Consider the following 26500-nt stretch of genomic DNA (forward strand, 5'->3'; position numbering starts at 1 on the left):
TTCTCTCAGAGATCATAACTAACAGTCCAACTAATGTAATGAGTTACTAATCAATTTTATTTTTGAAGCTGCATGACATGTCGGCACAGAGATACGTTGCAACAATCATCGGTGTGGAAATGTGTGTCCTATCCCTTAACAAAGTTTGATATTTCCACAAACTGCTGCTCTGTCAGTGTTGTGAATAACAAGCCAGTGCTGGGTAGAATAATCAGAACCTATCAGAGGAATCTCACACAGACTCTGTTCACAGTATAGTTTGCAGTATCTGCGTCAGAAGGTAAAAGCCCTTCACTTGGAAAAGGAAACATCTTCCTGAGGGATCTACCTTGAGGCAACAATATTGTTTTCTGTTTTTGGTGAAATCCCACAGGTGGTTAGTGGAGATGTCAGAGAACAGCTTCAACACTGACAGCTGCTGGAGTTACATCTTATATTGTTTCTAAATGGGGGGAATGCCCCCAGCAATGCAAGAGGTAAAAATAAAGTTTCCTTTGTGATGCTGAAAGTAAAGTGCTGTTTATCCCGACTGCTCGAGGCTCAGCAGATATTCCTGACTGATTTTTCAAGTTTTATGTGCATAGTTCATTGCTTTGTGAGTCACACTTTTTTTCAGAATTCAGATGACACTTGTCTGATTCTAAACACTTTAAGGTATTTTAATCATTTAGATTTATATTAAAAAAAAGTTTCTAACACTTGCAATTTAAGCTTGGAAGCTGATTATTGCGGGGTTTTTTTAATGATTGAAACATTTCTTGGATCTGTGAAATTCAGCAGAAAACTGAAAACTTTTTGATATTTTATTAACATGTCTCGATTCAGCGAATAAACAGTTTGTGATTTTTCAAAGTAGTCGGTTGGATAATAGTTTTTCCACGAAGTTTTGCATGAAATGTGGTGTTTTTTTAATCATGGATGAGTAACTTCTCTCTGTATTGTTGTTGTTTGGCTCACACATCTGCAGTTATTCAACCACAAAAAATACTGCAAAAAAAAAAAAAAATGGGGAAATGTGGGCATGGTAAACAAATTATAACGTGTGAGTGATGTTTTCATTAGAATTAAAATGTGATTCATTGCTAGATTGGGCTCAGTGGTTGTCAAGATCAAATTAAAAACATGTACAGTGTGGGGAACTGCTTTTGTTTAGATTCTTATTATATAACTTGTGTGCTTGTTAGAAGTTTGTATAATGAAGCTATGACTGACTTATGTGCTGTTGTTGGATGCTGCTGTCAGAGATGATTCCTTGTTGCTTTGCATCCTCTTGTCAGTAGCAGATGAATCCAAAAAAAATTGGACAAGGATGCTAGATACTCGAGTCAGGATTAATGTTGGCATCTCACCTGCTGATTTAAATTTTGGATAAACTGTTCATTTTTTTCTTATCACAGATTGAGCACCTCTGTTATGACTTTATGTAAGAAGGCATATTTTTTTAATAAAATTGCAATCAATTAATTATGCTAAATTAGTTACTCTTTCCCTGATTTCCTTCTTTCTAAACATCACCTTGTCTGTTCTCTTTTTTATTTCAGCGGTAATATAATTTATTAGTTCATAAAATATAAATTAAAAAAGAAATCAAGCAGATTTGTTATCCTGAAAATTAAGAAATTAGCATTTGCAAATTTTAAGAATCAAATGTTTCATTTTATTTGTGTTTTTGTCTTTCAAATAATTAAATCTGTCAGCTAATTTTAGAAAATCCACAAGATAGTAAGCAATTTTTTAACAATCTAATATCTTAAGAGTGTTGATGTATTCATCAAAAATATATTAATAACCATTCTTAGGAGCATTTCTGTTCATAAAATTTAAAGGCAGCTATATAACCAATTAATACATGTCAAACTGAATAGACAGAGATGGAATATAACAAAGTTTCTTTGTTGCATCAGCTGTATGTAACATTTCTGTTTCTTCAAAGGCTTAAAACAAACATGGTGATTCAGAGTTACATCAAGTCAGATTATTGCATCATTCTATTAATCATCAATTTTTATTTTATGAAAATGTGTATTTCCTGTGTAGCAATTACTGACCTATTGATGCAGTTGTGGGGTTTTTTTCTCTTTTTTTTTTTTCTCTTTTTTTTTTGGTCGCTTACCTACAGAGGTCTCATCTGTTTAAACCAGTTTTGTAAAATCTGGCTTAAAAATGTATTTACACTTTTTTCTTCTTGATTTTAGTTTCACTTTTGGGTGAATGGGGTGTAATCTAATAGTGGGCTGGAAATAAAACAGAAAAGCTGCTTTAGGTGCTAGCTGTTGCTTTAATCCACGTATATGAGCATTTTCTTCCAATAATTTTTTTATATATAAAAATCTGTTATTTTTCCATAAATTTTGGTAATAAATTATATAAAAGTATTGTTAACTCAGCTTTAGATTGTTTACAAAATGTAGCACTTATGATGTCTGGCAGGTTAATAGAAAGCAGACAGTGTACTTTATTTCAAAGGGAGTGCTGTTTAATTTGTCACTCATTGTGTTTTACTTCCAAACACTGTCAGGTCTTAGCTGCTGTCATTTCACAACTCAATAGGAACTTGCCAAATTCCCCTGCGACACTTTTCTTGTCTTGTGAGACGTTTTTCTGAACATCAGATTCCCATCTTGATGTCGGTAAAAGAAGAAGATAAAAGAAGCTCAGAGTCACTGTCATTATCGGGTTGTTGACTGCTCTTCTCTGGTTGTTGTCACGGTGATTTCAACTGTGAAAGGTGCGGTGATGATGACTCACTGGTCGATCCCCGTTGCAAAAAGTCACCACGTTTTCTTTTCTTTTAGTCGTGAATTAAAGGGGGGGGGGTTTCCCCAAAAAAATAAAACTTAAGTGATCTGCAAGTATATGCTTAAAATTAGTTGCTTTCAGTTATTTTATTTCGGGAAAATTCATAAACAAGCCAAGAGTAAATAGATATTGCTACCCTGCAGGTTTCCAGAAAATAATATCATTGATTAGCTGGTGGGCTTAAGTTGTTTCATTCAACTTTCATCCATAAATGACATTTGAAAGTTTGAGGCAGCGCAAAAGATTTTTTCTCCGACAGATATTTCTTGCAGTGTGCAGCGCATAATTTTCAACATACTTTCTAAACTTCAGTACTTATTGATTGTTCGCCCTCCGGAGGTGCTTTTGCCTGCCTACTGTGACTACTCCTTAACGTTTCGAAATTACAGGGCGTGTTCCCGTTTTATTCTGGTGTGATAATTGAATGCTTCCGGGGAGGGAAAAAAAAAAAACGCGCTCCTGCTTTTGCTGCTTCTTCTGAACTCACTCAGAGGAGCAGTTGGTGTCACTTTTCCGCTGCAGGAGCAGCAAAGAAAAAAAAAGAAAGAAAAGAAACTCCTCACTGTTGTGTTAATAGAGTAATGTGTTGGTACTTTAGCAGAATAAGTGATAGAGGGAGGGGGATGGAATGTCCCTTCACTGAAGATGGATACATCCTTGAGTCGTGTTATTAGTCATTTTAGGTTATTACTTGATTTTAAAACACTTTAAAGCGAGTGAATCGACTGCTTTTTCAGCTTACATATGGTGGTAGGGGTTTTTTTACCTTTTTTACCCAGTAATATTTAGGAATTAAAGAATGTCCGTGTGAGAGTTTCACAGTTGACTCAGACTCACATCAGATGATGGCTCCACATGTGTGCTGAGAGCATTTGATAGTGCTGGATGTAAAAGATCTGGAGCACCTGTTTGGCAATATTTCTGTTGGTCATCCGTCTTTTAAACTCTGTGAGGTAGTCTGCTTGATAAGAAATAATACAGTTCTTTATTACTTTGAGAATCGTTTGTCTCTACTCAGCCTGTGTCAGTGAGCCTTCTTAATCATTTAAAATCAAGAGCATATTTGTGAATGATTTACTGTCTTGATGAAACTTAAAACTGTCCATTTTAAATGTGACCTGTAATAAAGTGCGGAGATACACGTTTTTTTTTTTAATTGAAAGCCTCTATCAATAAAGATCAGCCTTCTAAATTGAGATTTTATTAATTTTACTCAAATGAGGATTGTTTTTGGTGATATCACTGTCTTCTGACTACTTCATTTCAGGCACTTGTTTTTTTTTTAAAATGGCGACAGTTTAGTGGGCACTGGACATATTTTACTGCAGACGCCAATGAAATCTGCCCAGTAACAATCGTACAGCCTCAGTCGAGCGCTGAGGAGCTATTGGCTATGCAAATAGGAGGAGGAAGCAACTTAGACTGGAAAAAAAAACTTTAAAGAGACATTTCCACCACTTTTCTCACAAGCACTGCTATAGAGCACCAAGCTTCAGATGGAAATTAACAGGTCTAAAGCTCTGAGGACTTTACAGTCCCCAGTCTTCCCCTGATGCACTGATGTCTCGTTTCTTTCAAAGCTCAGTCTTTGAAGTTGACTAAGAATGGGACGGGGATTAACATATTTACCCATGCAGATTCTCTTTGTGACTGTATGTGAGGCTAAATCATTTGGCAGTCATTTTTTAATTATCTGCTCAACGACTTACATTCTCGTTTCCACCTGCTTGTTTTCCCATGTAAATGATGACAGAAGTGTAATTAGAAAAAAAAAAAATTAAAAAAAAAAAAAAAAAAAAAAAAATATATATATATATATATATATATATATATATATATATATATATATATATATATATATATATATATATATATATATATATATATATATATATATATATTTGTGTTGTGCAAAGCCAGAGCGTCTCATCTTTGTGTTATCTTTAAGAGGAGATTATGCAAAAGAAAAAAATTCTACGCTGCGAGAAATTTCCTAGAAAGTTATCTCATAAACCACAAGCAGTTTTGTGAAGGCTATAAAAAAAGAAAAAGTTCGTAAGATCATGTGTGTCCGTTTATGTGCGCGGGCGGGCGGGCGTCTATGCGGATGCGCGTGCGTGCATGTGTAAACGCTAACGTGTAGTATTTATGGCTGCATGCCTACAGTATCTAGATGCATCACATTTGCACCGAGGGTTGAGTCCATTGCAATTAAAAAAAAGTGGCAGACAACTTGGTTTAAGTGTACGTTAATAATTTAGGTGTTTCATTTCCCTTCTAATCTTAGCTATTGTGCAAATTATTTTCACAAGGGGGCTCTTCAAGTGCTCTTCCAGCACTTTATCAAGTAATGTTGACTTCTTGGAGCCTTTTTGATGCTGTAAATGTGTGTAATAATAAAGCAGCAGTGAACAGAGCGTTAAGGAATTGAATGACAGTTCCATATCCTGAATTTGGAATGAACATAAGAAGTTAGTGAGGCACCAGCACCAACAAGTTCACCTATAAAAGTGCAGACGAGCATTGTACCTGAATGCACCCTGTTATAATTAGCATCTGTAGGCTAGATACTTTAATAAAGCCAAAGAATCAATGTAATTGGCTTATTTGAGCATAAAACACTCAGTAAAAGGAAAATAATCTAGTCATAGTTAGATGGAGATATTTTGTATTTGTCCCTGCATTGTTGTGCATCTACATCTAAAATGTATCAAGTTTGGTAAAAAGTTGTGTTTCACACCAGGACAGCAGAAAGAAGGACAGGAATACAGGAATGCAGCTTGTTGTGTCTATACAGAGGTAAAGCAGTTGCGTCAGTGGGGACGCAGGGCAGGCTAAATGCGCCTGATCTCAGTCAGAGGAAAGTAGAGGCGAGCTGTGGGGAGAGAGGAAAAAGTTCTCAACAAGGAGAGGCAGGACTACTCTTACGGAGCCCCTGCAGTCTCACTTTTTATGCCTCTAAACGACTTTCCCTGCCATCTTTTTTGCATTTTTGCCCTGCAATACGACTTTTACGTTTCCGAAAGAGAAATTCTACTTTTTAACTTAAGTGTAAACACCAGCACCATGGAGCTGCTCTGCCTCGAAATGGACACCATCATACGAGCTCGTCCTGATCCGAACCTTCTGTGCGATGACAGAGTCCTGCAGAGCTTGTTGACTATAGAAGAGAGGTTTTTGCCTCAATATTCCTATTTCAAAGGCGTCCAGAAAGATATTCAGCCGTTTATGAGGAGGATGGTCGCTACTTGGATGTTGGAGGTATAGCGAAACACCGAATGCTGACAAGACATATTATTTCCGTGCTCGACTTTAAAGCCTCCTGATTTGTTTTATTTCTTTACTGAGCGACGGTTGAAATATTTCGAACAGTAGATGTGACATATGGCTCGTATTTCCGACTGCTGTTTGCTTATATTACATCGGTACCGTTTAACGCAATTTCTTTCATTTTTAAAGTCCGATCACTGCGTTTACGAAAGTGCCAGCTGTGCTATCTCTGACACCAGAGGATTTCCTTTATCTGCCTCACATGGTGTCTGCACAAGTTGCTCGTTGATTATTTAATGTTATTATTTTAGATAGGCTGAATATTTTCATGCACACGTATGCACTCCCCAAATTCAATGCTGACTTGCGCTGTATCGCCATGTTGGTTTTTACAGGAGCGCTTTTAAGAGGATTTACAGTGTCAAAAGCGCAGTAACAGCAGTTAAAATCCGTCGGAAATGACAGAAGAGGGTCTTAGGTGTCCACCAAATATGGAATTGATCACAAAAAGCATTGCAAAGGTTTTAGATATATATTTAAATGTCGGGAAGGGCGAGGGCCTTATCTCTTCTTTTGGTCTCCAATGACTCGCCGAGTAATTATGTTCATTTATTGGCAATCCGTGAAATATTTCTGGTCAACACCTGTCTCTAAACAATCTTGAGTCTCTCCCCTTTATTTTCATGTAAATATTGTCAGAATCCGACGCACTGGGGATTTTTAATTAATTTTTGAAATAATTATATCGGGTCGGCGGTGAAGCAACCGAAAACAGCCGCTTGCTACTCGCCTCTTATTTTGACATTTTATTCATATTTAACCTGCATGGATATGGATAGGAATCGTCGGATATGATGTAGAAGACACCCCTGAACATTATGATGTGAAGAAAATCGGTCTAGATAATTTATTTCTATTTTTAAATATTTTATGAAAATATGACGACTGTTTAAAAAGAAAGTGTTTCCGTGTGCTGCGCTTTCCTGGTGTTTTTGGCTCGGCTGATTGTGACTTGAATTCGTTTCTTAGTGAATGAACTGCAGGAATGCGACTCTATTGAGAGTATGTATCTTAAACTCATTTCATTCTTTGTGAAATAATTTATTTCGAATTACTGTATGATGTCGCAACCGATCTGGGCTGGGCGCAAATTCTTGGCTGAGCCCCAACTATGTGTGTCATTGATTTTAAATGTGCTCTTATGTGATCAGTCTTTTTGTTTCGTTATTTCATAAAAGTTTTATATACGTTTCCAATGCGGAAAAATAAGTCACGTGCCTTCAGCGTGAGTTACTGATTCCAAATGCTCAACGTTGTTGCGCTGTGTGCTGTCTTCTTAGGTTTGTGAGGAGCAGAAGTGCGAGGAAGAAGTTTTTCCCTTGGCCATGAACTACTTAGACAGATTTCTAGCAGTGGTACCCACCAAAAAGTGTAACCTGCAGCTGCTGGGAGCAGTGTGCATGTTTCTTGCATCCAAATTGAAAGAGACTCGTCCATTAACTGCAGAGAAGCTTTGCATCTACACAGATAACTCCATCAGACCACAAGAGCTGCTGGTAAGCACCAGTTCTATACATTTCCCACTGTTTGCAGTGACACATCTGCAGACTCATGTTGTCGCCATCAGCTGGTTAAGCATATCTTTATTACATAACATTTTCTTCATCAGAGCATGTTTGGAAACCAGGATCTATTCAGTTGGTCTTAAGTGTTTATTCACTTAAATATATAGTTCAAAACATGTCCTACTCGGGGTTGGGGGCTCTCATTTCACTGAAGCTGTTGTCCAGTGTCCACTTTAGACATCAAAGTTGCAGGAAAAGCAAGAGCTCCACAGATTATTCTACAAGGGCTCTCTTTACTGTATGAGACCCTCAAGGCTTTACAGTAACCTTCCCGTCTGTACAATGGTCTCCATCGCCATCTAGTGGTAGATATTTTTCTCACAGATCAGCGAGGTCATATTGAACTCAAGCCAAAAAGTTCTCTGTTCCTGTCAGCTAGAGAGGGAGAGACAGAGAAATTCAAGTTTGCCTTTTACAGTTTAGCTTGTGTCCAAAAATAACCATGGATGCATACATTTCTGATGTGAGATCATGAGTCACTATTTCTGATTCTAACTCATTCTGCAGGATTATAAGCAAACTGCACAGAAAACTGATGATACAGTTTTGATTTGATTTTGGGGGTTAAAAATGTCACCATTCTGTGTCCTATTTATTTAATAAGACCTCTATGGCCTAATAATGCCAGCTGCCTTCACCAGGTTAAACCAATTAATTAACTCAGTTTCACATCAGTTAAGTATTTTTCCCCACTGCTCTGTGGTGCTACATAAACATTCCTCAGTAAACAACAGCCAATCCCACCCATGTTGTGAAAGAGGCCACATATTATGATTCAGATGGGGCTGATGGTTGCAGGCCTGCCTTGCTGCCTGACTGGCGGCTTTACCCACTGAGCTGATTGCTGCAGTATATTCGAGTTCCCAAAGAGCTGCTGTTGGTTCGTTGGTTTCTGATAATTTTCTGGAATGTGTTTCTGTTTGAGAATTTCATTTCCCTTTCTTTAATGAAGGCTTCAATTTTGAGCCAATGTATTAAAGTTCTAGTTTTAAACAGATTATTTAAAAAATAAATATATAAAAAATTTGCTGCTGTGGCTGCAAACTCATAGTGCGCAATGCTGCACTTAACAAAATAAAGTCTGATACCTTTATTTTCAGACTGGAGACAAAGCCCTCAGTCCTTGAACTGGTTTGCTGAGGCCTCCTTTCTGTGTTTCTGTATAAGGCAGTATTTTGGCTGACATGCAGATACAGGAAACAGATCAGCTGCTCGGGCATGTGATCGTTTTCTGTCCTCATCTTTGGTAAGAGCTTCTTGTAAAGAGAACCACAACGTTACGAAGAAGGTGTGACAGAGAAAAGCAGTAAGCAGAAGGAAGTGGGTGATACCATATTGCCACTCTTGTCAGCACAAAGCCTCTGTTGCAAGGTTTGTCACTGCCATAGCTGTAGCATTGCTATTGGCTTCAATATTGCGTACTGACATTGATGGAAAAGGCCTTTAAGAGCAGAAGGCAGCAAATAATTAACAGTAGTCAAATACTTCGCAGTAGTGGTTACACTTTTCCAAGCTATGCCACAAAGAAGGTAAGTTTCACTTTCACGAGAGCCATGGTTTAAAAAATTCCTAATTTCATCAAGAATTATGCCCTCTGGTTCAGTCTCTCTGACATCAGCAAGATAACAAAAAATTACACAGCCGACAAAGGTCACTTTGATTGGAAAATTGCAGGCTGCTAGCATGGGCAGCCATATTGAATTGTCTCATGACTGAGTCCACGTGGTCTCTTTTTCTTAAAGGGAAAATGAAGAGCATCCATGGTCCCAGTCACAAGGCTGCAGTGCAAAACCAAACTGCTACATTTTTTCCCAAATTAGTCACCAGCTCTTTCGTTAATCACCTCCTCCTCTAGGAAGTGAAAGTAACAATACACTCTCAGAAAAGAGAACACCACACCTAGTATCCACACCCTGTATTACATAGTCATGCAGATGGACAAGCACATGTCAGCACATTCTGCCATGAGATCTATATAAAAAGTATTTGTGAATAAGATGTTACATGTGATTAATCAAACACTGTCTTCTGTTAGCCATTAATATATTGTAAAGCACTGTATGTGGAATAACAGGCTAACTATATTTGGCATATGACACTGTTTTTTAAATAAAGTGTAAAGTGCTACAGTGTATAAATAGGATTTTGATTGATATATTAAGATAAGAGATGAAATACCGAATGCTAACTCTGCTGCCTATCAGTTTACACTCGGCGCTCACACAGTAGAGCCTCTTATGGGCCTCTTTAGGAAAGTCCCCAGATGCCAGACAGACAGACGGGGAGGAAGACAGTGTTGCGAGGTCACCTGGGTTGGTGGCACTGCTGGAGATTCTCTCTCCCAGTCCCAGCGAAGCAGAGACTAATAACCATAACACTTAACCTCCACATGCTCACCGCTGTATGTCACATTAACACACTTTTGGCTCAAGTGCAACTGGCTAAACAATGGCAGTAAAGTGCAGAGCTGTAGCTAAAATGTGGTGTGGTCTTTGTGTCACTGAATAGTTTTCAGTTATGACTTTTGTTTCTACTCTCTCGCTCTCACTCTCGCTCCCTCTCTCTCTCTCTCTCTCTCTCTCTCTCTCGCTCTCTCTTTATCTCTTTATCTCACTCTCTCTCTAGGAATGGGAACTGGTGGTGTTGGGGAAGTTGAAGTGGAACCTGGCAGCAGTAACACCAAATGATTTCATTGAGCACATCATGAGGAGACTGCCGCTGCCCGAGGATAAGCTGGCACTTATTCGGAAACATGTCCAGACCTTCATTGCCCTCTGTGCCACAGGTAGGAGACAACGAGAGCTGATGTCGCACGCATCCCTGCATTATAAGTTTGTCCCAATGAGTTGCCCTGTCATGCCAGTCTGGAAAGACTGATCCAAAAGACTGTCATCTTGACAGTATCTTTTGCCAAACCGAGCTGTGATGACTTACATCAGCATACTTTGTTTCTTTCAGCCCCATATCAAAGCCCTCTTCTCTCAATAGCAAGCAGCAGCGGCTGTATTCGTATACCTGCTATGAGCCAATCACAGCTGGCCATAACTTTAGCGAGACGCATTTCCATCAATGGGAAAATATTCTTTCTAAGAAAAGCATGAGTCATGGAAGCAATTTCACTGTTGGCCTCTTAGGGCTGACGTCCATCATCTGTCTTCTCCCAGCCTTATACGTGGTCATGTTTTTGAGGTGTATCCGTGGCCTCTGAAGTAACACATCAAAGCATTTTTAGCCTGGTTGAGGGGCATTCCCACCTCAAAAGGGGTCAAAAAGAGAAATGGACAGGGGTGGAGGTACGCACACCATTGTCTTTTTACACTTCAGGTGAATGGTTCTCATAGGATCAAACATCCAAGGAGGCAATGGGAGGGACTGAGAGCCTTTAACATGATATGAGGAGATAGTGAGGTCGAGGTGCAAAAGATGCAAGAGGGATGAGGGGAGTCAGGGAAAACCAGAGGAGTGCATTGTTTTTGTACTGCCAATTCTGAGGCATGTCATGTTTTCAAATTTCCTTCGCTCTTTCTCTCCCTCTTTACTTCTCACGCCTCCACACCCTACAGCTGGAGGGCATGATAGCATTCTCATGTTGAGACTCTCAATAGGGCAGATTTCTCCTGTGTCAGCTCTAAGTCCACTTTCAGGGTTACAAACAAGGCAGAGTCATGTGATCACCAAAAAGCACCTACCTAAACCACTTCTGAACATCCTCGAGGATTTGTGTGAACATTTAGTTTGGATAACCACACAGTCCATCCTTTTTTTTTCTTCACTTGTCAGTGAATCCCACCGCCAACAGCTGCTTCATTTTTTGCAGGCCACAAATAGGAATGCCAGTTAGACCCCCATGGAAAACACCTCCTTGTGCTGACAACATAGGGGGGGAGTGTATATAGTTAGATGAATGGACATGTGGAAGGCGATGGCTAATCACAGCATGAAGTGATTTCCTGCACTGATTGTGCAATGGATATAATACAGACATACAAGTTTGAAATGAAGGTTCATGTTTGCAGAGGTTTTTTGGGGTTTTTTTTAGTTTGTTTTTTAATACTTTCCCTGTGTCTAAATTCCCTCAGTTTTCTCATATCTTACTCTTTTCCTCTCCCCCTCTCATCCCTTATTTTGTTTGCCAGCGGATTAATGTTTGGAATGACAGTGTGTCAGTGATCAGACCAATTCCCCAAGCAACATTGTGAAAGACTCAGCACGCACTTTGTCCTTAATTGCTTCAATGAGGCAGTGGAAATAAATTTACGAGCCTCCTGGAATCGTCCTCCTGACATTGTATTTTAGGAGAGACACATTATGGAGATAGCTCTGGATTAGCATCAGGCCTTTTATTTGTGTATGCGCTCCGTATCCAGGCAAGCACAAAGTGGGGGCAAAATGAAGAAAGATACAGCGTGAGTGAGTCAACGGTTTGGTGCATCTGAAGATCTCTGGGAATTCAAAACCCCACTTGTGAAACATTCCCAGCCATAAATCTTTGGGTTATCTGGTGAGAGTCCTCCTTGAAGACAACCTCTGAGTTGAGAAGGTAAAGGCAGAGCAGAAGGAGGGTGTCTCTCAGGAGGATTTACATTTACAAGACAGTTGACAGCAGGGTCATCCGTGGCCTTCCCATCTCGTACAGTCGCATTCAACCCGCCACTACTCCCACCACTGCTGTCCCTTTACTGAAAAAGAAAACATGCATAAAACCATGGCTCTCTGGTTTTGAGGGAACAAGAGAGAAGAGGAAAAGTGGAGAATAAGGCCTCTCATTCCTAATGGCTCCTCTCTTTTGATGAAACAGTTCCGTTCGGGCCACTCGGTGGGATTTTGTCAGGTGGCGCAGGCTGGCTCTGTATTAATTAATAACATTGGCTGGTCCATTCAGGACTATGCAAATGGCTCAGGGGCTCAGCTAGAGGCTGGGAGAAAGGAGACAAAAGGCTTGGCCCTTACATTTCATATGCAGAGCCATGTGAGGGTCAGCGCTGCAGGGCCACTTGATAGGAAACACCAGCATTTCCCTCAGGCAGGCTGCCGGATAATAGCCCAGAAACAAGCTCATTAAGGGAGATTATGAACCTCCATTCCTAGACACAGACACCAAGCACTCTGAGCTTCCTCTTCCATTCTTATTCAATTGAGGTAAAGTGGGAGAATGGACGGGGTGCATGGGGCAGACAGATGCACCCCAACCTGTCTGCTGTGGTTACTGAGCCCCATCTTCTTGCCATATTGGCAGGGATTATAGTGTATTTTTTCTAATATGGGATCCAATAGCCTTTTCTGTAATGGTATGCATGGAATGGTGACAATGGTCACAGACGCTGATCAAAAGAAATCTCTGGATCAGGGCCAACAATGCTCTCCAAGAGAGAGTGAATTGTCCTGGAAGACACAATGAAGATTTTGCTACAAGTTTGGATCTAAATAATGAGTGATTTAAGTAACCAAGTGCTCTTCTTTTATCTCTGAATAGTATTTGATCACTTATTCCTGGTATGTGGAAGTTTCTTTGAAGCATGTACGAAGCGACTTGATGATTAACTGGTTAGTTTATCGAGACAACTAATGATTCACCAGCTGACAAACATGAGGGAACTCGTGTTGTGTTGAACAGGCTTACTCTTTCTGATATCATAATTCTCATCCTGCAGTGTTTTTGTTTTAAAATGATGCCTTTTTTTTTCTGTGTTCTATAAGCTGTGTCTTTCAAACCCCTGAGGAAATCAGTGACAACTCAAATGTCGTAATTTGATTCACGAGCCCTCTTTCTTTTGTTTTGGCTGTTAAGTCTCTTTAGTCCAGAGGCAGGAATGCTTGTATCCTTGTAGCTTCATCTCCAAGTGGCTGCGGCACGGAGAATCCCCTCCAGGCTCAGTTCAGCATTCTAGAGGTGGATGATTCATCTCAGATGTGTTCAATGAAAAGGTCTTTACTGGTGTTTGTTTACATAAAACCCCCTTCATGTTTGATGAGTCAGAACCCTAACAAATTAGCCACCTTCTCCAGAAAATTATCCTTTCCCTGCATGCGCCGCTGATGTGAGGAATCATGTCCGGTCTGCCTGCATTGTCAACAGATGAAGCAGGAAGAGGCTTCCTGACAGCATGTGCCCAGTAATGTGACACACAGGGTGAATCATCGAGTGGCATGTCCTGAGTTCTCCTCTTCACCTTGTTGTGTAATCAGCACCACATTATAATTGCTGTGGCCAGTTGAGTCACACTGGAGATCACAGAGATTTTTGCTCTGGCTGCTACAATTATCCCACCAAAAAGGCTTAGAAATCAAGAACTTACATGTTTTTCTTGGAGGTCATGTTAACCACAAAGACTAATATTTGTACTAAAGTAAATGCTTTGGTTCCAGACAGCTTGACCTGAACATTTTTTTCTGCTTAGTGTCTCCTAATTTTTGTCTTTCTCTGTGAAAGCTACTTGCCGTAGGGTTTAAGTACTTAAAGCACAACTACCTGAGCTAATAAAAACTACTGCAACACCTGTAAAAAGTTTAAAATAAAGTTTTGTCAGGATAAATATAGTAAAAAGAAGATTGTTATTTCCATCTGCAGTAATTGATATTCGTAGCAGCAGAAAGATACCTCACACAGAGAACAGCAAGCTTTAATCACAACAGATGATAGATGATGATTAGGTCAGACAACAGGAAAAGGAGATGGGTTGCAAAGCAGCCTGCAGAAGTGTTGCAATTCTGGCACGCTAAAGCAATTTAAATAGCGTGTCATATTTTGACTGTTGCCAAAAAGACACATGGGGGCTATCAGCTGAGCTTATCAGCTGATCTGAGCTGCTATTGATGTCAGCTGATCTTCTGATCTGGGGCTGAGCTTCACTTTGTGGTCTGCCTGCACCAGTGCTATGCTCAATTTCTGTAAGCCTCAGAAGGGTGTAGTTTCTAGTGGTGCATAGTACTTAAGACCAGTTCTGCCTAGGTTTGTCCATCAGGCACACCCAGGATAAAGGCTGAAGTGTAAAAAGATATGTGATGTAGTTTGGACTTTAATCAATAGGATTAAACAATTGATTCCTTTTGTCTGTCCATTCATTCTTGAACAATGAGGAGGAAATTTGTCATTAGTGACAATTATAATAAACAAGATTTAGCTGCTAAGGTAATGATGGAGCAGCATGACAGTATAGAATATCTTCATAATTAGGTACAGGCACTAAATTTCAATAGACTGCACAATAGCTGTATTGGCTGAAAATGACAAATGGCTTTCAGTTAAACAAACAGTAAGAGATGTTTGAAATACAGTTTGAATGAAACTTAGTTGATTTAAGCCAAACTGTAACCACGAAGCAGTGCAGAGACTTGGCTATTAGAAACAAGCACAAATGCAATTAACATTATTTGCTCATTAAATGTAGAGAATAAACCTGAACTCTTCTGAATCCCACTCTTGATCTCATCCAAGTCTGTATGCTCCTCAACACTGACTTTACCAGCACCTCAAGGCTGCAGCTGTGATGCTGGACGTGATGGTGAAAGGCTAAAAAGAGCTGTCTCAGGCAGCCTATGATTAAGAAGGAATTCTGCTTTCTGACAAATGAGTTGAAATCACAGATTGAGCAAGGGTATGTGACTCTCGCAGGTTTTGTTTTTTGTTTGTCTCCAGAGTGATGGCCTGGACAAGAAGCTTTTGGAAAATGAGAGCGGTATCAAGTTATTGTTTCTTAATCAGGTGTTTTTCTCCTTGTTACATGTGGAAGAACTTTTCAAGCCCAGTTTGTGGGGCTTGGGCAGCTGCGCTAGGTGGACTGTCTTCTGAGTAGCTCTCCACAGAGGTTGTTTTGACTAATGGTCTGTGTTGCATTAGTGGTGAAACATACTGTCATGCCAGTCCCAAAATGTTTGTTTTTAACCGTAATCAGTCAACAGACCCCGGGTCCTCGTTATGCTACTCCCTTAATAAACAAGGTCAATAAGCACTACATGTATGGAATACAAGAACCTGATTTATAGCTCTGGAAAGAGAGGTCCTTTTTTTTTTCTTGTTCTTTTTTTTTTTTTTTTTGGCTGTTGTTCAATTTTCCAGCTTTAATTAATTTACAATTTTAATGTGCATGGTGTGCACTGCAGCCACCCAGATGGAGTGGGCCATGTAGGGCAGGAGAATGTGCGACCAGCGGCCCACGGATGAAGTTTCATGGGGTAGGAACATGGAGGAATGGAGACGAGGGGGCACAGAGAGGAGAAAGGGCCATTGAAGGGGCTGAGAGGCGTGCAGGCCAGGCCAGCCAGCCGCTGCTCACAGGGAGCTTTCCATCGCAGGCGTCCCCACTCAGCTACATACACTGTTTATCCTCAACATGAATATCAATGAGGGTCTCCTAAAATACAGCCATTCTTCCCCCCACATGCAGCAGCCACCAGGCCGGAGTGTCAGCCCGCATCGGCTGCACGCGCACGTCCTTGTTCTGCTACAGACCTGTCTTGTCTTGAGTGCGAAAAATCAGCTTGCTGCCCACTGCCCACCACTCAGCTCTCCCACAAACCAACATCTGTGCTGTGTGTGTGTGTCAGTGTGTGTCTGCATTTGAAAGCATGCAGGCATCAGTGCTTTGTTTCTTGCCTGTGTCGCTGAGGTGTCTGTTGCCTTGCCTGTCAGTCTGTGCTCACTGCACACTTACAGTAAATCCTTGTATGCCTTTGTCCTCTTAGTCCTCTATAGAAACTTGTGCTCTTACAGCAGTGATGTAATGCTGAGGGGTTTTGTGTGCTCTTTCCTCTTGGCTCGAGGTAGCCTTTAATAAATCGCCCCCTTGGCAGAGGCCCAGCGGCTAACACAGGGGTGTATAATAAGTTCATTTATTTGTCAACACTGAGCCCACAAGATGAGAAAGCGCCTGGCTGTGCATGTTAAAAAGGCAGTGAGAGGCTGCCTTTGCAGCTATCAAAGGCCCTACCTCTTTGATTCCAAATAAAAAAAAAAAGAAGGAAGAAAAATCTCCTTCAGAGCAATCACACGCGGTTTGCTTTGCAATTGAATATAGCAATATGTTAATGTGCAGGCTGTTTCTATGCCCCCACTACTCACTGCTCTAACCCATAGGTGGCCCAGGAACAGAGAAATACTTGCAAGGAGGGATGGGGGGAGGTTGGATGGGAGGCAGGAGGTGAGGGTCACTGGAGGGCAATTCTTTTCTTCTTCCAAAACCTCACAAGGGTCTGGACACAGACTTGAGAGTGATGTGCAGCAGAGTTGTCTACCTCCCCCTCCTCTCACCACGCCTGCAACCTTCCACTCTTTTCTCCTTCTTGCCTTGTCGCCACACCGTCCATCCCTGCCCTCTTCATCTTCCTCCCCCCTGTCAACCCCCTGTCCTCATGTCCAGCCAAGGTCTTTGTGCAGCCTGTCTAGCTGAATTGGTATCAGCAGAGAGGGGATGGATGCTGTGTCTCTCATTTGGGTGAAATGAGGTGATGACTCTGGACAATGGAGTCACACTCTTCTGCCTTCCCTCTCATAGGCCCGCCACTCTATTAATATGCTAAAAGATAGGAGGGCCGCCAATGCAAACCACTGCCTGTTGTAGCAACAAAGACTGCGGCATGTGTGCCATTCACTGGCCCATCTAAGCAGGCCATGTGTTACCCAAGAAGAAAGGTAGAAGTTGAAGAAGACATAAAGAGAGAATAGAGTGTATGTGTGTGTGTGTGTGTGTGTGTGTGTGTGTGTGTGTGTGTGTGTGTGTGTGTGTGTGTGTGTGTGTGTGTGTGTGTGTGTGTGTGTGTGTGTGTGAAGAGAAAACTCTCCCTGTCTGTCTGTCTCCCTTGCACTCTCTCTCTCACTGTATGCCAGTTGCCTTGCCTTTTCGGGCTTCTGGCCCGTTCACAAGCTGTCTCATTTGCATTATGAATGACAGTGAGGGGAGCTAACAAGGTTATTGGTCTTTGAGACGCACGCCTGTGACCACACGTGGAAAAAGGACCTACAGCAGTGCACATTGGCAAAGGCACTGAGCCTCTTTATTCCTTTTTTTCCAAGTGCTATGGGGCTTTTTTCAGTGAGCACACGATTTACTCAGGAGATGGAAGAAAAGGGGCCGGGCTGGGGAAAGGGGGACTGGATTGGGGAGCGGGTGAGGGTGGTTGCTTTTCAGCTCCTTTACAAGCCCAGTGAACCCTCATTATCCAGGCCCCTGGTCATTAGCGAGCCCAGCGTTCAGAGCCAGTGCAATAGAAGGAGTGTTTATTAGCTGACTGCTAGATTACCAAATCATACTGTATCTGGGAGGGATGTATCTGTACTCATTTTGAAGAGCGTATGAATTGAAAAGTGCAATTAAGAAACCAGGTGAATAAAGAATCCAGTGGTAAATAGACACAGCGGTTAAACATTCACCCACTTAACCAAAGATTTTGCCTCCTAACTTAATGCACCAATAAATACTTCAAACTAACAGCAGTGAAGGTACGTTTAACTCCAATATTATTTCTTCATTTAACAGATTTCAGATTCGCCATGTACCCTCCCTCCATGATTGCCACAGGAAGTGTGGGGGCAGCAATCTGCGGCCTACAGCTTGATTCAGCTGACCACTCACAGTGGGGTGACAGTCTGACAGACCTGCTGGCAAAAATTACAAACACAGAAGTGGTAAGTTTGCTTAACACTCTTCTAAAACTCTACTATATCTAGCACTCTCATTTTAGCTTCTTTGACAAGACATATTTATCTGAAACAGTAAGTAATGGGTTTAACGAAATAAATTCCAACGTGGTTTTGTCAATCAATGTCTTGCTAAAAGCTTAATACTTACGTCTCGAAAATTGGGGGTTTGTTTTTGAGTAATATTTAAATTAGTATGACTAAGTTTCATCTAACATCAGTTAGATGTTAACTTGTATTTATCAAACTACAGTAACTATGAGTCAATGCTTAATCAGCTGTTTCTCACACTGGAAGCTTACTTTAAGCGGTGAGTATACATTTCCAATGAAATGTCACAATTAAGTTATCTTATTACCACTGAAACACACAGTTTTTTGGTTTTTCTCAAGCAATCGTGTGTTCTTGACCCGCCAAACTTGCTACTTTGTTGGAAAAATCTGGCAATTTATTTGTGTCAAAAGTTAAGGAATGCCACATGCTTGTTGAGGCAATGTGTTTGCAATAGACAAAAGTTGAAATGACACTCAGAGTTGGCTTCCCACAGACATATTTTTGGGGAGATTTAATGCCAGCATTTGATATCTAAAGAAAATTCAGTATGTAGCGGAGACAAAACGTCTTCATTAAAAGAAATCATTAATATTTGTCTCTATGCCCTCTCCTCTTATGCTTGACCTGTCTTGGAATAATATCTTTTCCTCTCCATCAGTTCAGCGCCTCCCTCATATAAAGAATCCTCTAAATGGAGCTGCGTTGAGAGCATATACTGTATGCTCTATAACTGAAAGGAAGCCTGGCTTAGCTGTTGTGTGGCTGTCTGGGTACAGTGAATGTTTCACTGGTGGATAAGCTGAGTCCAAACACAGGCAGGGCCCCTACTAACTCTGAGATTCCTGGTTTTCATCACGCGTGGGAGAGAAGATTTAAACTGTTCACTCCTAGGGTGACTAGATAGGCAGAAGTGTATATGGGAAGGAGAGTCACACTGAGTAGATCAGTTAACCTGTGAAGTTATTCTTCTTCCCTGTTGGGAAAGTGACCCATGCAAACTGTAGGGTGCAGTACTGCAGGACTAGCTTCACGTGTGAAGTCACTGCCTTGGCAGGAGTGTTCCTAATACCTAACATGATAAAAACGACTTTTGGTTGGTAATGGCATACTTAATATAAACATTACAGTTAATGTGTGCACAGTGCACAGGGGGCAGATCAGCAAGCACAACACAGATCCCAAGCATCAGCCGTGGCATGTTAAATTCTGTCTGAAAAGGAGGCAAAAGAGGAGGAGGAGGAGGTGGAAGAAAGCTGTTGAAGTGTGAAAAGGACACTGAGGGGGTGTTATGCCTCCCTGGCGACAATCAGCCCTCTCTTGTCTCCTCCTATGGTCCATAATGCATCACTGCTGGAAAGCATGGCTCCCTCTGGTGCGAGCTGTGTGAAGTCTCGCTCAGCAGCTGAGGAAAAACAAATAGTTGGCCTCAGCAGCACAGGGCCTCAGTGTGTTTTAGGCTGCTAGGTCTTAGACTTGAGGGAATTAAGTCGCTCTGTGTCTCTATGATCAACTCCTTACATTCCTGGATTCAGACAAGCCATGGCTTGCAGTAAACACAGGAGGAAAAGCAGAAGGCATCGTTCCTAATTCAACATATAGGGCTTTAGTATAAACTACTAAGAAGCCAACCATAGCTTAGAGAATTAAAAGATTTTCCTAAGATCTTACATCAGGCTTGTGCACCATTTGCAAAACAACCAAAAAAAAAAAAAGAAAAACAAGAACACCGCAGCACGATGGCAACTGCCCAGAATTAGTTGTCAACATTAATAAGTGGTGTCAGTGCTATTTACTCCCTTTGTCACTGGTTGAATATGCAAGCTTTCATACACGCAAAAGAGGAAACGCTGATCATTGGCTGTGTTATTTTAGCACCCACCCTACCTTCTTTTTGCAAAAGCTCAACCACTTTATGTGTCAATTTGACACCCAAAGGTACGCTAAAGTCAATCTTCATTTTGACTTTGGCCTGGTGGTATGAGTCTAAATGGGCACACATAGCGCACCCTGTTTGATTTTGTCCGGCAGCACAGAGGCTCGGCAAGTTGGTAGAGCAGTGTCTCGTAGCTGGTTTGCCAAAGAGCCAGGCAAAATATGAAGGCCAAGCAAGTTTCGCCAACCACTGTAGCTGCTGCTGCCAACAGCATCATGGCCAACGCCACCCCCCTGGCTCCCTGCTGGCATCTGTGGTATCCAGAAGCTGTGGTTTTCCAGTGGAAATGTGATAGGGCCAAGTCACCATCTTTGGGCCACTGGAGGAATGTGTATTGCCTCACAAACACCTGGTGTGGCCTCGAGGGGTGTCCAGTTAGGTCCAGCAAATGGGGCTGTTTGTGTGAATGTGTTGAGTTTAAAGTGGGAGACAGATCAGCTTCCGTTTGCTCTTGATTGATTAAAAGAGGAAACAGAGGCAGGAGAAGTGCAAGCGTTTAAGAGCACCACTTCCTAGATTTTACTGTTTTGACAATCATTTTCTCTCAGTCTTTCATTCATCTTTTTTTCAGTCAGGGTCACATACTAAGACACCGGAAACACATTTTCCTATTACTCCCATTGTTCCTGTTTTTGTTCCTTTTTTCACTATGGCTTTCATTAACAGTTATTTCTTGGAGCCAAAGTGCTTGTGATAAAAGATGCATTTATTAAGATGGATTATATCAACACAGCCTGTGGCATCGCCACTTGTGGTGTTTCGGGTATGCAGGCTAAAGAAAGAGAAAGGTCACATTTTCTATTGTAACTTGTGGAAATTCAAGTCATGTGGTGACTTCTTATTTCCAGTGTCAGCCCCCGGATATTTTGTTTTCAGATTCCCTGAGATTCATAGTGTGTGTCTGCCTGTGTGTGTTTCAGCTGTCTGACCACCAAGTCCTCCCAGAGTATCCAACACTGTCTCGTGTGGTACAGTCAGCAGTTAAAACACATTCCATGGCTTCACACATTTCTTCCTTTTGGTTTTGTCTGTCTGCACGACTTCCTCCTGCTGCCAGTGTCACAAAGGCCGCCCAGGGATACTGTGCATGCCTTGATTTGTCAGAATGACAGATTGTTGCAGTATGATGTATGTCTGGGGTGGGCAGATGGAGGACTATAAGTACAAGGGAGGATCAGAGGTGGTCATGTGTTTCCGGTTTGAGGCTGCAAAATAAGATGCTTAAGTATAACACTACATCCCATGGTGAATTTATTCAGTGCTGTTGGCCCCTTTATTGTCCAAGTACCTAGAGCTTCTGTGAAAACAGCATTGATGTTTCCAGTAGTCACACATTGAAGTCATTAAAGGTTCTCAAATAAAGCCCATGGGGCTTGGCAAGGTATCCAAACTGCCGCTCTAAAGAGCAGCACAGACAGGGGGGAGAATGTCTTTTAAGAAATGAAGGCGTGCATTCTTGTGGTAAGACACAGGCAGTTCCTTTACATGTTCTGCGCTTTAGTTAATTTTCTCACAGGAATTGAGATTTTATGACCAATGGGGCACATGTTGGTGGGAAGATTTTGTATGTGTGCATGAACACACCCCCACATTAGTGGCTACCCTCTGGAGGAGATTAAGGGACAGATGCTTGTGGGGTTTCCTCCATGTCAAAGCCAGTGCTGAGGAAAATGTTTGCCCAAAGACATGTAGCCCAGATCAGTCCAACTTCTTCAGCATCAAATCAGTGTCTATTGATTGTGAGCTAAAAAACTTACTTGAACTGGGCATTGATAGATTCTAGAGAGCTCAAATTCAGAGATGTGAAAGGAGGTCTTACTTCATAGTTTTCAGAAATCTGCAAAAAAAAAAAAAAAAACTCATATGGGCAAGATTTCAACAAATTACCAGACCTGAAAGTTGGGTTAAACACATGTAACTTCTGAAATATGTCTCACCCTGTTATGTGTAAGGCTGTTTGACCTTTGACACTGTGACCTTTTGCCACTCAGCCCCGTGTAGCTCCCTAAGAGCAATTCTGATGAGTGAGGGCCCAGTTCTTATTTCATCAAGGCTCAGCAGCACCAGAGACCATAACAGGCTCAAACTGAGGCCATCAGGTTTAAATTAGCTGTAAATTTCTAAAGAATGTCTCCCTGCTCCACAAGCGGTACACTTTCACCCATCTTTCAGGCATGATTCCCACAGATGCCTAGTGCTATAAGGCGCAAGGTCATGCATGTGTATGCATGCACAGAAGTGAAGGGAAGCAGCTCAGTATCAGTTGTTTTAAAGTATTTCACCACCAGAGAGCAGTGTTAACTCTTTGTTAGGTCCAGCAGTTGCTTCTTAGGCCCTGTATTCTCCACAAGAATGTTCCAAAGGTCAAGGAACGTTTTGAGGAACAAAACACTGCAAGGAACACAGTCTAAAAGAAGTAAAAGCTCTGAATTATTACTTTCAGTCACACATTTTAGTGGCATTGAATCTGCTTTGCTGCTATAGCTTTTTTTTGTTTGTTTTTGTTTTTTCCTCCCAGCATAGAATCAAATAATCCCATTTGCAAAGCACTATTTGCATCTCTGCCATGCTTACAGTTATTGTTTGGTTGCCTGCACCTCGCATTATACGACTTCACTGTTGTTGTGCATTCTTTTGCTTTATCCTTACCTTTGATTGGACGTCATCATTGCAAGTCTTTACAGTGCAAAACACAATAGTTAAAGCCCCTTAGACTAAAGGTTCTGGGTGCTTTAAGTGGAAAAGCAGCTTTATCCACTCAAAGTCTTTAATGACTTTCATCACTGTTCTTCTCCTTAAAACAGTTTGACCTTTTTCTGACACTCTTGCTAACAACCCATTCAGCATTCTTTTAAGTAAGGCCCCTTCCTGCCCTCGTCTTACTGCACTGCGCTGTCCCGTCTCTCAACCCTCCACCAGGGAAGGATATGAGGCCTTGGTGCTGTTGAGGAGTTTGTCTCCCAGGTGGATTCTCAGTTTGCTTTGGTGGCCTTTGATGGTGTAAGTCGATGCGGTCGGGTCTCAGATGGATCCCCTGCAGGCAGGCAGGCAGGCATACAGACTGCTCTCGTTAAAAAAAAAAAAAAAAGCACCACCTTTGTGTTCCCACAGGAGGTGGATGTAATTAACATAGCTTTAATACTACCTGTGTTTTCAGCCGCTGTTGTCAAGACTACTCCTGTTTTGGGTTTTGTGTGTTTTGGGGAATGGCAAAGGTGGTGGGGCGGCTGGATGGGGGAGGGCAGTGATATGTGTGTGTGTGTGTGTGTGTGGGGGGGGGGGGGGGGGCTTGTGCACATGTGTGCAGGCTACATGAGGACTATAGCAGTGGTGTTCACTGCACAACCCTGGTGGGCTGATGTAATGCTTGGGTCTGGCCCATGTCTGTGTTCATTTTTGGCTGTAGCCCAAGCAGCTAGAAAGTCAGTGGTCATTTAAAATCTCTTGCCCACTCTACTACCACATCACATGTGCTGACATCCATTTTCAGATGTCTATTCTTAGTCATAATGATAGTTTAACTCCTTTTATAAAAAGCAAATTTGCAGTTGATTTGTATGTGAGAATATTTGCTTAGGCTTTTGTTCTAAAGGTTGCGTGTTGCAACCTTGATATAAAAATTTTAGCTTTAAATTGGTGAAGTTAAAAAAAAAAAAAAAAAGTGGTTTGTTCTCAAGTTTCATCATAAAGTCTTATCTGGAGTGACATGGGTATACCCAATGTTACAAAACTGGAACTATACCATTCAAGAAGGCTTTGCTGACTTGATTAAGCAATGGGAATGAAACTTTCCACTTCTCATTTGCAGATTAGAAAAGAATATAATCTAACATCCGGCTTTTTTTTATTTTTTATTACAGGATGTTCTAAAAGAGTGCCAGGAGCAAATCGAACGTGTATTGGTAAGCAGCCTACGTGAAGGGCGGCAGCAGCAGCAGCAACAGCAGCAGACTCAGAGAGGCCCCAGTGGGAAAGGCCTGGATGAGCTGGATCAATCCTCCACGCCAACAGATGTCCGTGATGTCAACTTGTGAACCACCAGAGGGAAACATTGCACAGGATTTACAACAAAAAAAAAAAGTCAATTTTCTTAAAAGCAGAAAAAAAAAGAACAAAATGTAAAAATCTTAAAAACAAGAGAGCAATGCTTGCTAGTTTTTTTTTGTTTTGTTTTGTTTTTGTAGATTTCTGTTCTTCAGGTGGAAAGCACCTACTCATAAAATAGATTTTCTATGATGTTATAGCCTTAAAATATCAAATTTGATACAAGATGAAGCTCTGTGAGGCCTTGGATATCCAGAAGGGAAGTCAATCATATTTGCATTCTGCCTTTGATTGTATAGTATGATCTTTTAAGTTATATTTTAACCATAGCTTGATAATAAGGCTGTTATGGTAGAAGGTGTGGAAACTATTCAGAAACTGCATAGTTGGGATCAGACTGCAGCTTCCCTGTTTCGCTTTATGAGTAAAGTCACGATTACTGGTGTAGTAGAGGTCACCTGATCAAGCTCCTCAATTATTACTATCATCATGTACTGATGATGAGACCGAGGAGGCTGTGAGACCATTTGCTGAGAGTTGGTGGATTCCAGGGAACACCTGGGATGATAATAATAATTAGTAGTATTAGTAATTATTATTATTATTGTTTTTTTTGTTTTTTTTAAGGGTCTCAATGGACATATTTTTGGAACTGAACAGTAGAGATCAATAAGCTCCTTTTGTCTGGCTGCTTGTATGCGTCAGTTTGTGGATGCAGTCTGCAACCATGTTTGTGTGCGTGGGTGCGTGCGTGCATGCGTGTGTGTGTGTGTGTGTGTGTGTGTGCGTTTGTGCGTGTGTGTGCGCGCGTGTGTGTGTGTGTGTGAGAGGGTGCGTGTCTGAGTATGTAATCCTGTATCATTATTAACAGTGATTCTAAAGCGAGAGGCACTTGAATAAAGTCGTAGGCTTACAGTTTGTGTGTGTAAAGACAGTGGAGCAAGCCGGGGCAACACATACTTTGTCCATCCGTACAACTGGGCATCTATGCTATATCACTGCCATTATGCATTAACAGTGTATCATGGTTCATTGTTAGCCAACAATAAACCTGTGTGCGTGGACCATGAGTGAGACGGATAAAGATTTGGCAGGAGAGGATAGAGGCCATTATCTTTCTATGAGCATTTTTTCTCGAGGAGTTTCTTTTCAGACTCAGAGCTTATGTGAGGTGTTTATTACTGCCATTGTGATAATGAAATTATTACACATTCAATCTTCTTTTTGTTGTTGCAGTATGGTGTTTCTTAAGTTGTGAAGGGCTGCTTTGAGTCTGGATAGAAGAGGATCAACTTGTCACATGTGCGGCATGTGTGGCACATGTGAAAGCAGGAGAATCTTGAGGAAAGTCGTGATTTTCAAAGTTTGATCTTCTCTGTGCTGCTTAGTGCAAGATGAGGTCAAGAAAGGATTTAGAGAGAGGACCATTAGCTACTAAGAAGTCACTGTGGAACTGTGGAAGGCACGGCACAGGATGGCCGGACGGAGAGGGTTGTAGTTTTTAGTGGTGTAGAAGTATGCTGCTGTGTAGGAGATGTGGATGATGTACAGCCAGTGGCTGGAAGATAATGATGAACAAAAGACACCCAAAAGCCTCACAATAAAACTTAAATATCTGCATATACAGTGTATCACAAAAGTGAGCACACCCCTCACATTTCTGCAGATATTTAAGTATATCTTTTCATGGGACAACACTGACAAAATGACACTTTGACACAATGAAAAGTAGTCTGTGTAGTCTTATATAACAGTGTAAATTTATTCTTCCCTCAAAATAACTCAATATACAGCCATTAATGTCTAAACCAGCGGCAACAAAAGTGAGTGCACTCCTAAGAGACTACACCCGTAAATGTCCAAATTGAGCACTGCTTGTCATTTCCCCTCCAAAATGTCATGTGACTCGTTAGTGTTACTAGGTCTCAGGTGTGCATAGGGAGCAGGTGTGTTCAATTTTGTAGTATACCCTTATGAAAATCCACTATGGTTAACTATGGTTTTTATGCAGTTTTTAACATGGTTTTACCATGGTAAAACCATGTTAAAAAGAAATTACTGCATAAAAACCATAGTTAACCATAGTGGATTTTCGTAGCTCTCACACTCTCATACTGGTCACTGAAACTTCCAACATGGCAC

The 26500-nt window shown here is 41.3% G+C and overlaps 1 protein-coding gene across 1 annotated transcript; it reads left to right on the forward strand.

Annotated features, from left to right (window-relative positions):
- Positions 1 to 5666: 5666 nt before the first annotated feature.
- ccnd2a (cyclin D2, a) lies at positions 5667 to 26054 on the forward strand. Its single transcript, XM_030732343.1, has 5 exons — positions 5667 to 6060; positions 7410 to 7625; positions 10320 to 10479; positions 18167 to 18315; positions 24175 to 26054. The coding sequence occupies exons 1-5, from the start codon at positions 5752 to 5754 to the stop codon at positions 24346 to 24348; spliced, it is 1008 nt and encodes a 335-aa protein (XP_030588203.1). The 5' UTR covers positions 5667 to 5751; the 3' UTR covers positions 24349 to 26054.
- Positions 26055 to 26500: the final 446 nt, after the last annotated feature.

The sequence above is a fragment of the Archocentrus centrarchus genome, chromosome 6 (genome assembly GCF_007364275.1).
Source record: "Archocentrus centrarchus isolate MPI-CPG fArcCen1 chromosome 6, fArcCen1, whole genome shotgun sequence".
Classification (NCBI taxonomy): domain Eukaryota; kingdom Metazoa; phylum Chordata; class Actinopteri; order Cichliformes; family Cichlidae; genus Archocentrus; species Archocentrus centrarchus.

Excerpts from the sequence above, each read along its gene's own strand:
- ccnd2a (XM_030732343.1), top strand. The coding sequence starts at position 5,752 with ATGCCTCTAAACGACTTTCCCTGCCATCTTTTTTGCATTTTTGCCCTG. Across the intron at positions 7,626-10,319 it reads TCAGACCACAAGAGCTGCTG|GAATGGGAACTGGTGGTGTT; the intron begins GTAAGCACCAGT and ends CTCTCTCTCTAG. Across the intron at positions 10,480-18,166 it reads CATTGCCCTCTGTGCCACAG|ATTTCAGATTCGCCATGTAC; the intron begins GTAGGAGACAAC and ends TTCATTTAACAG.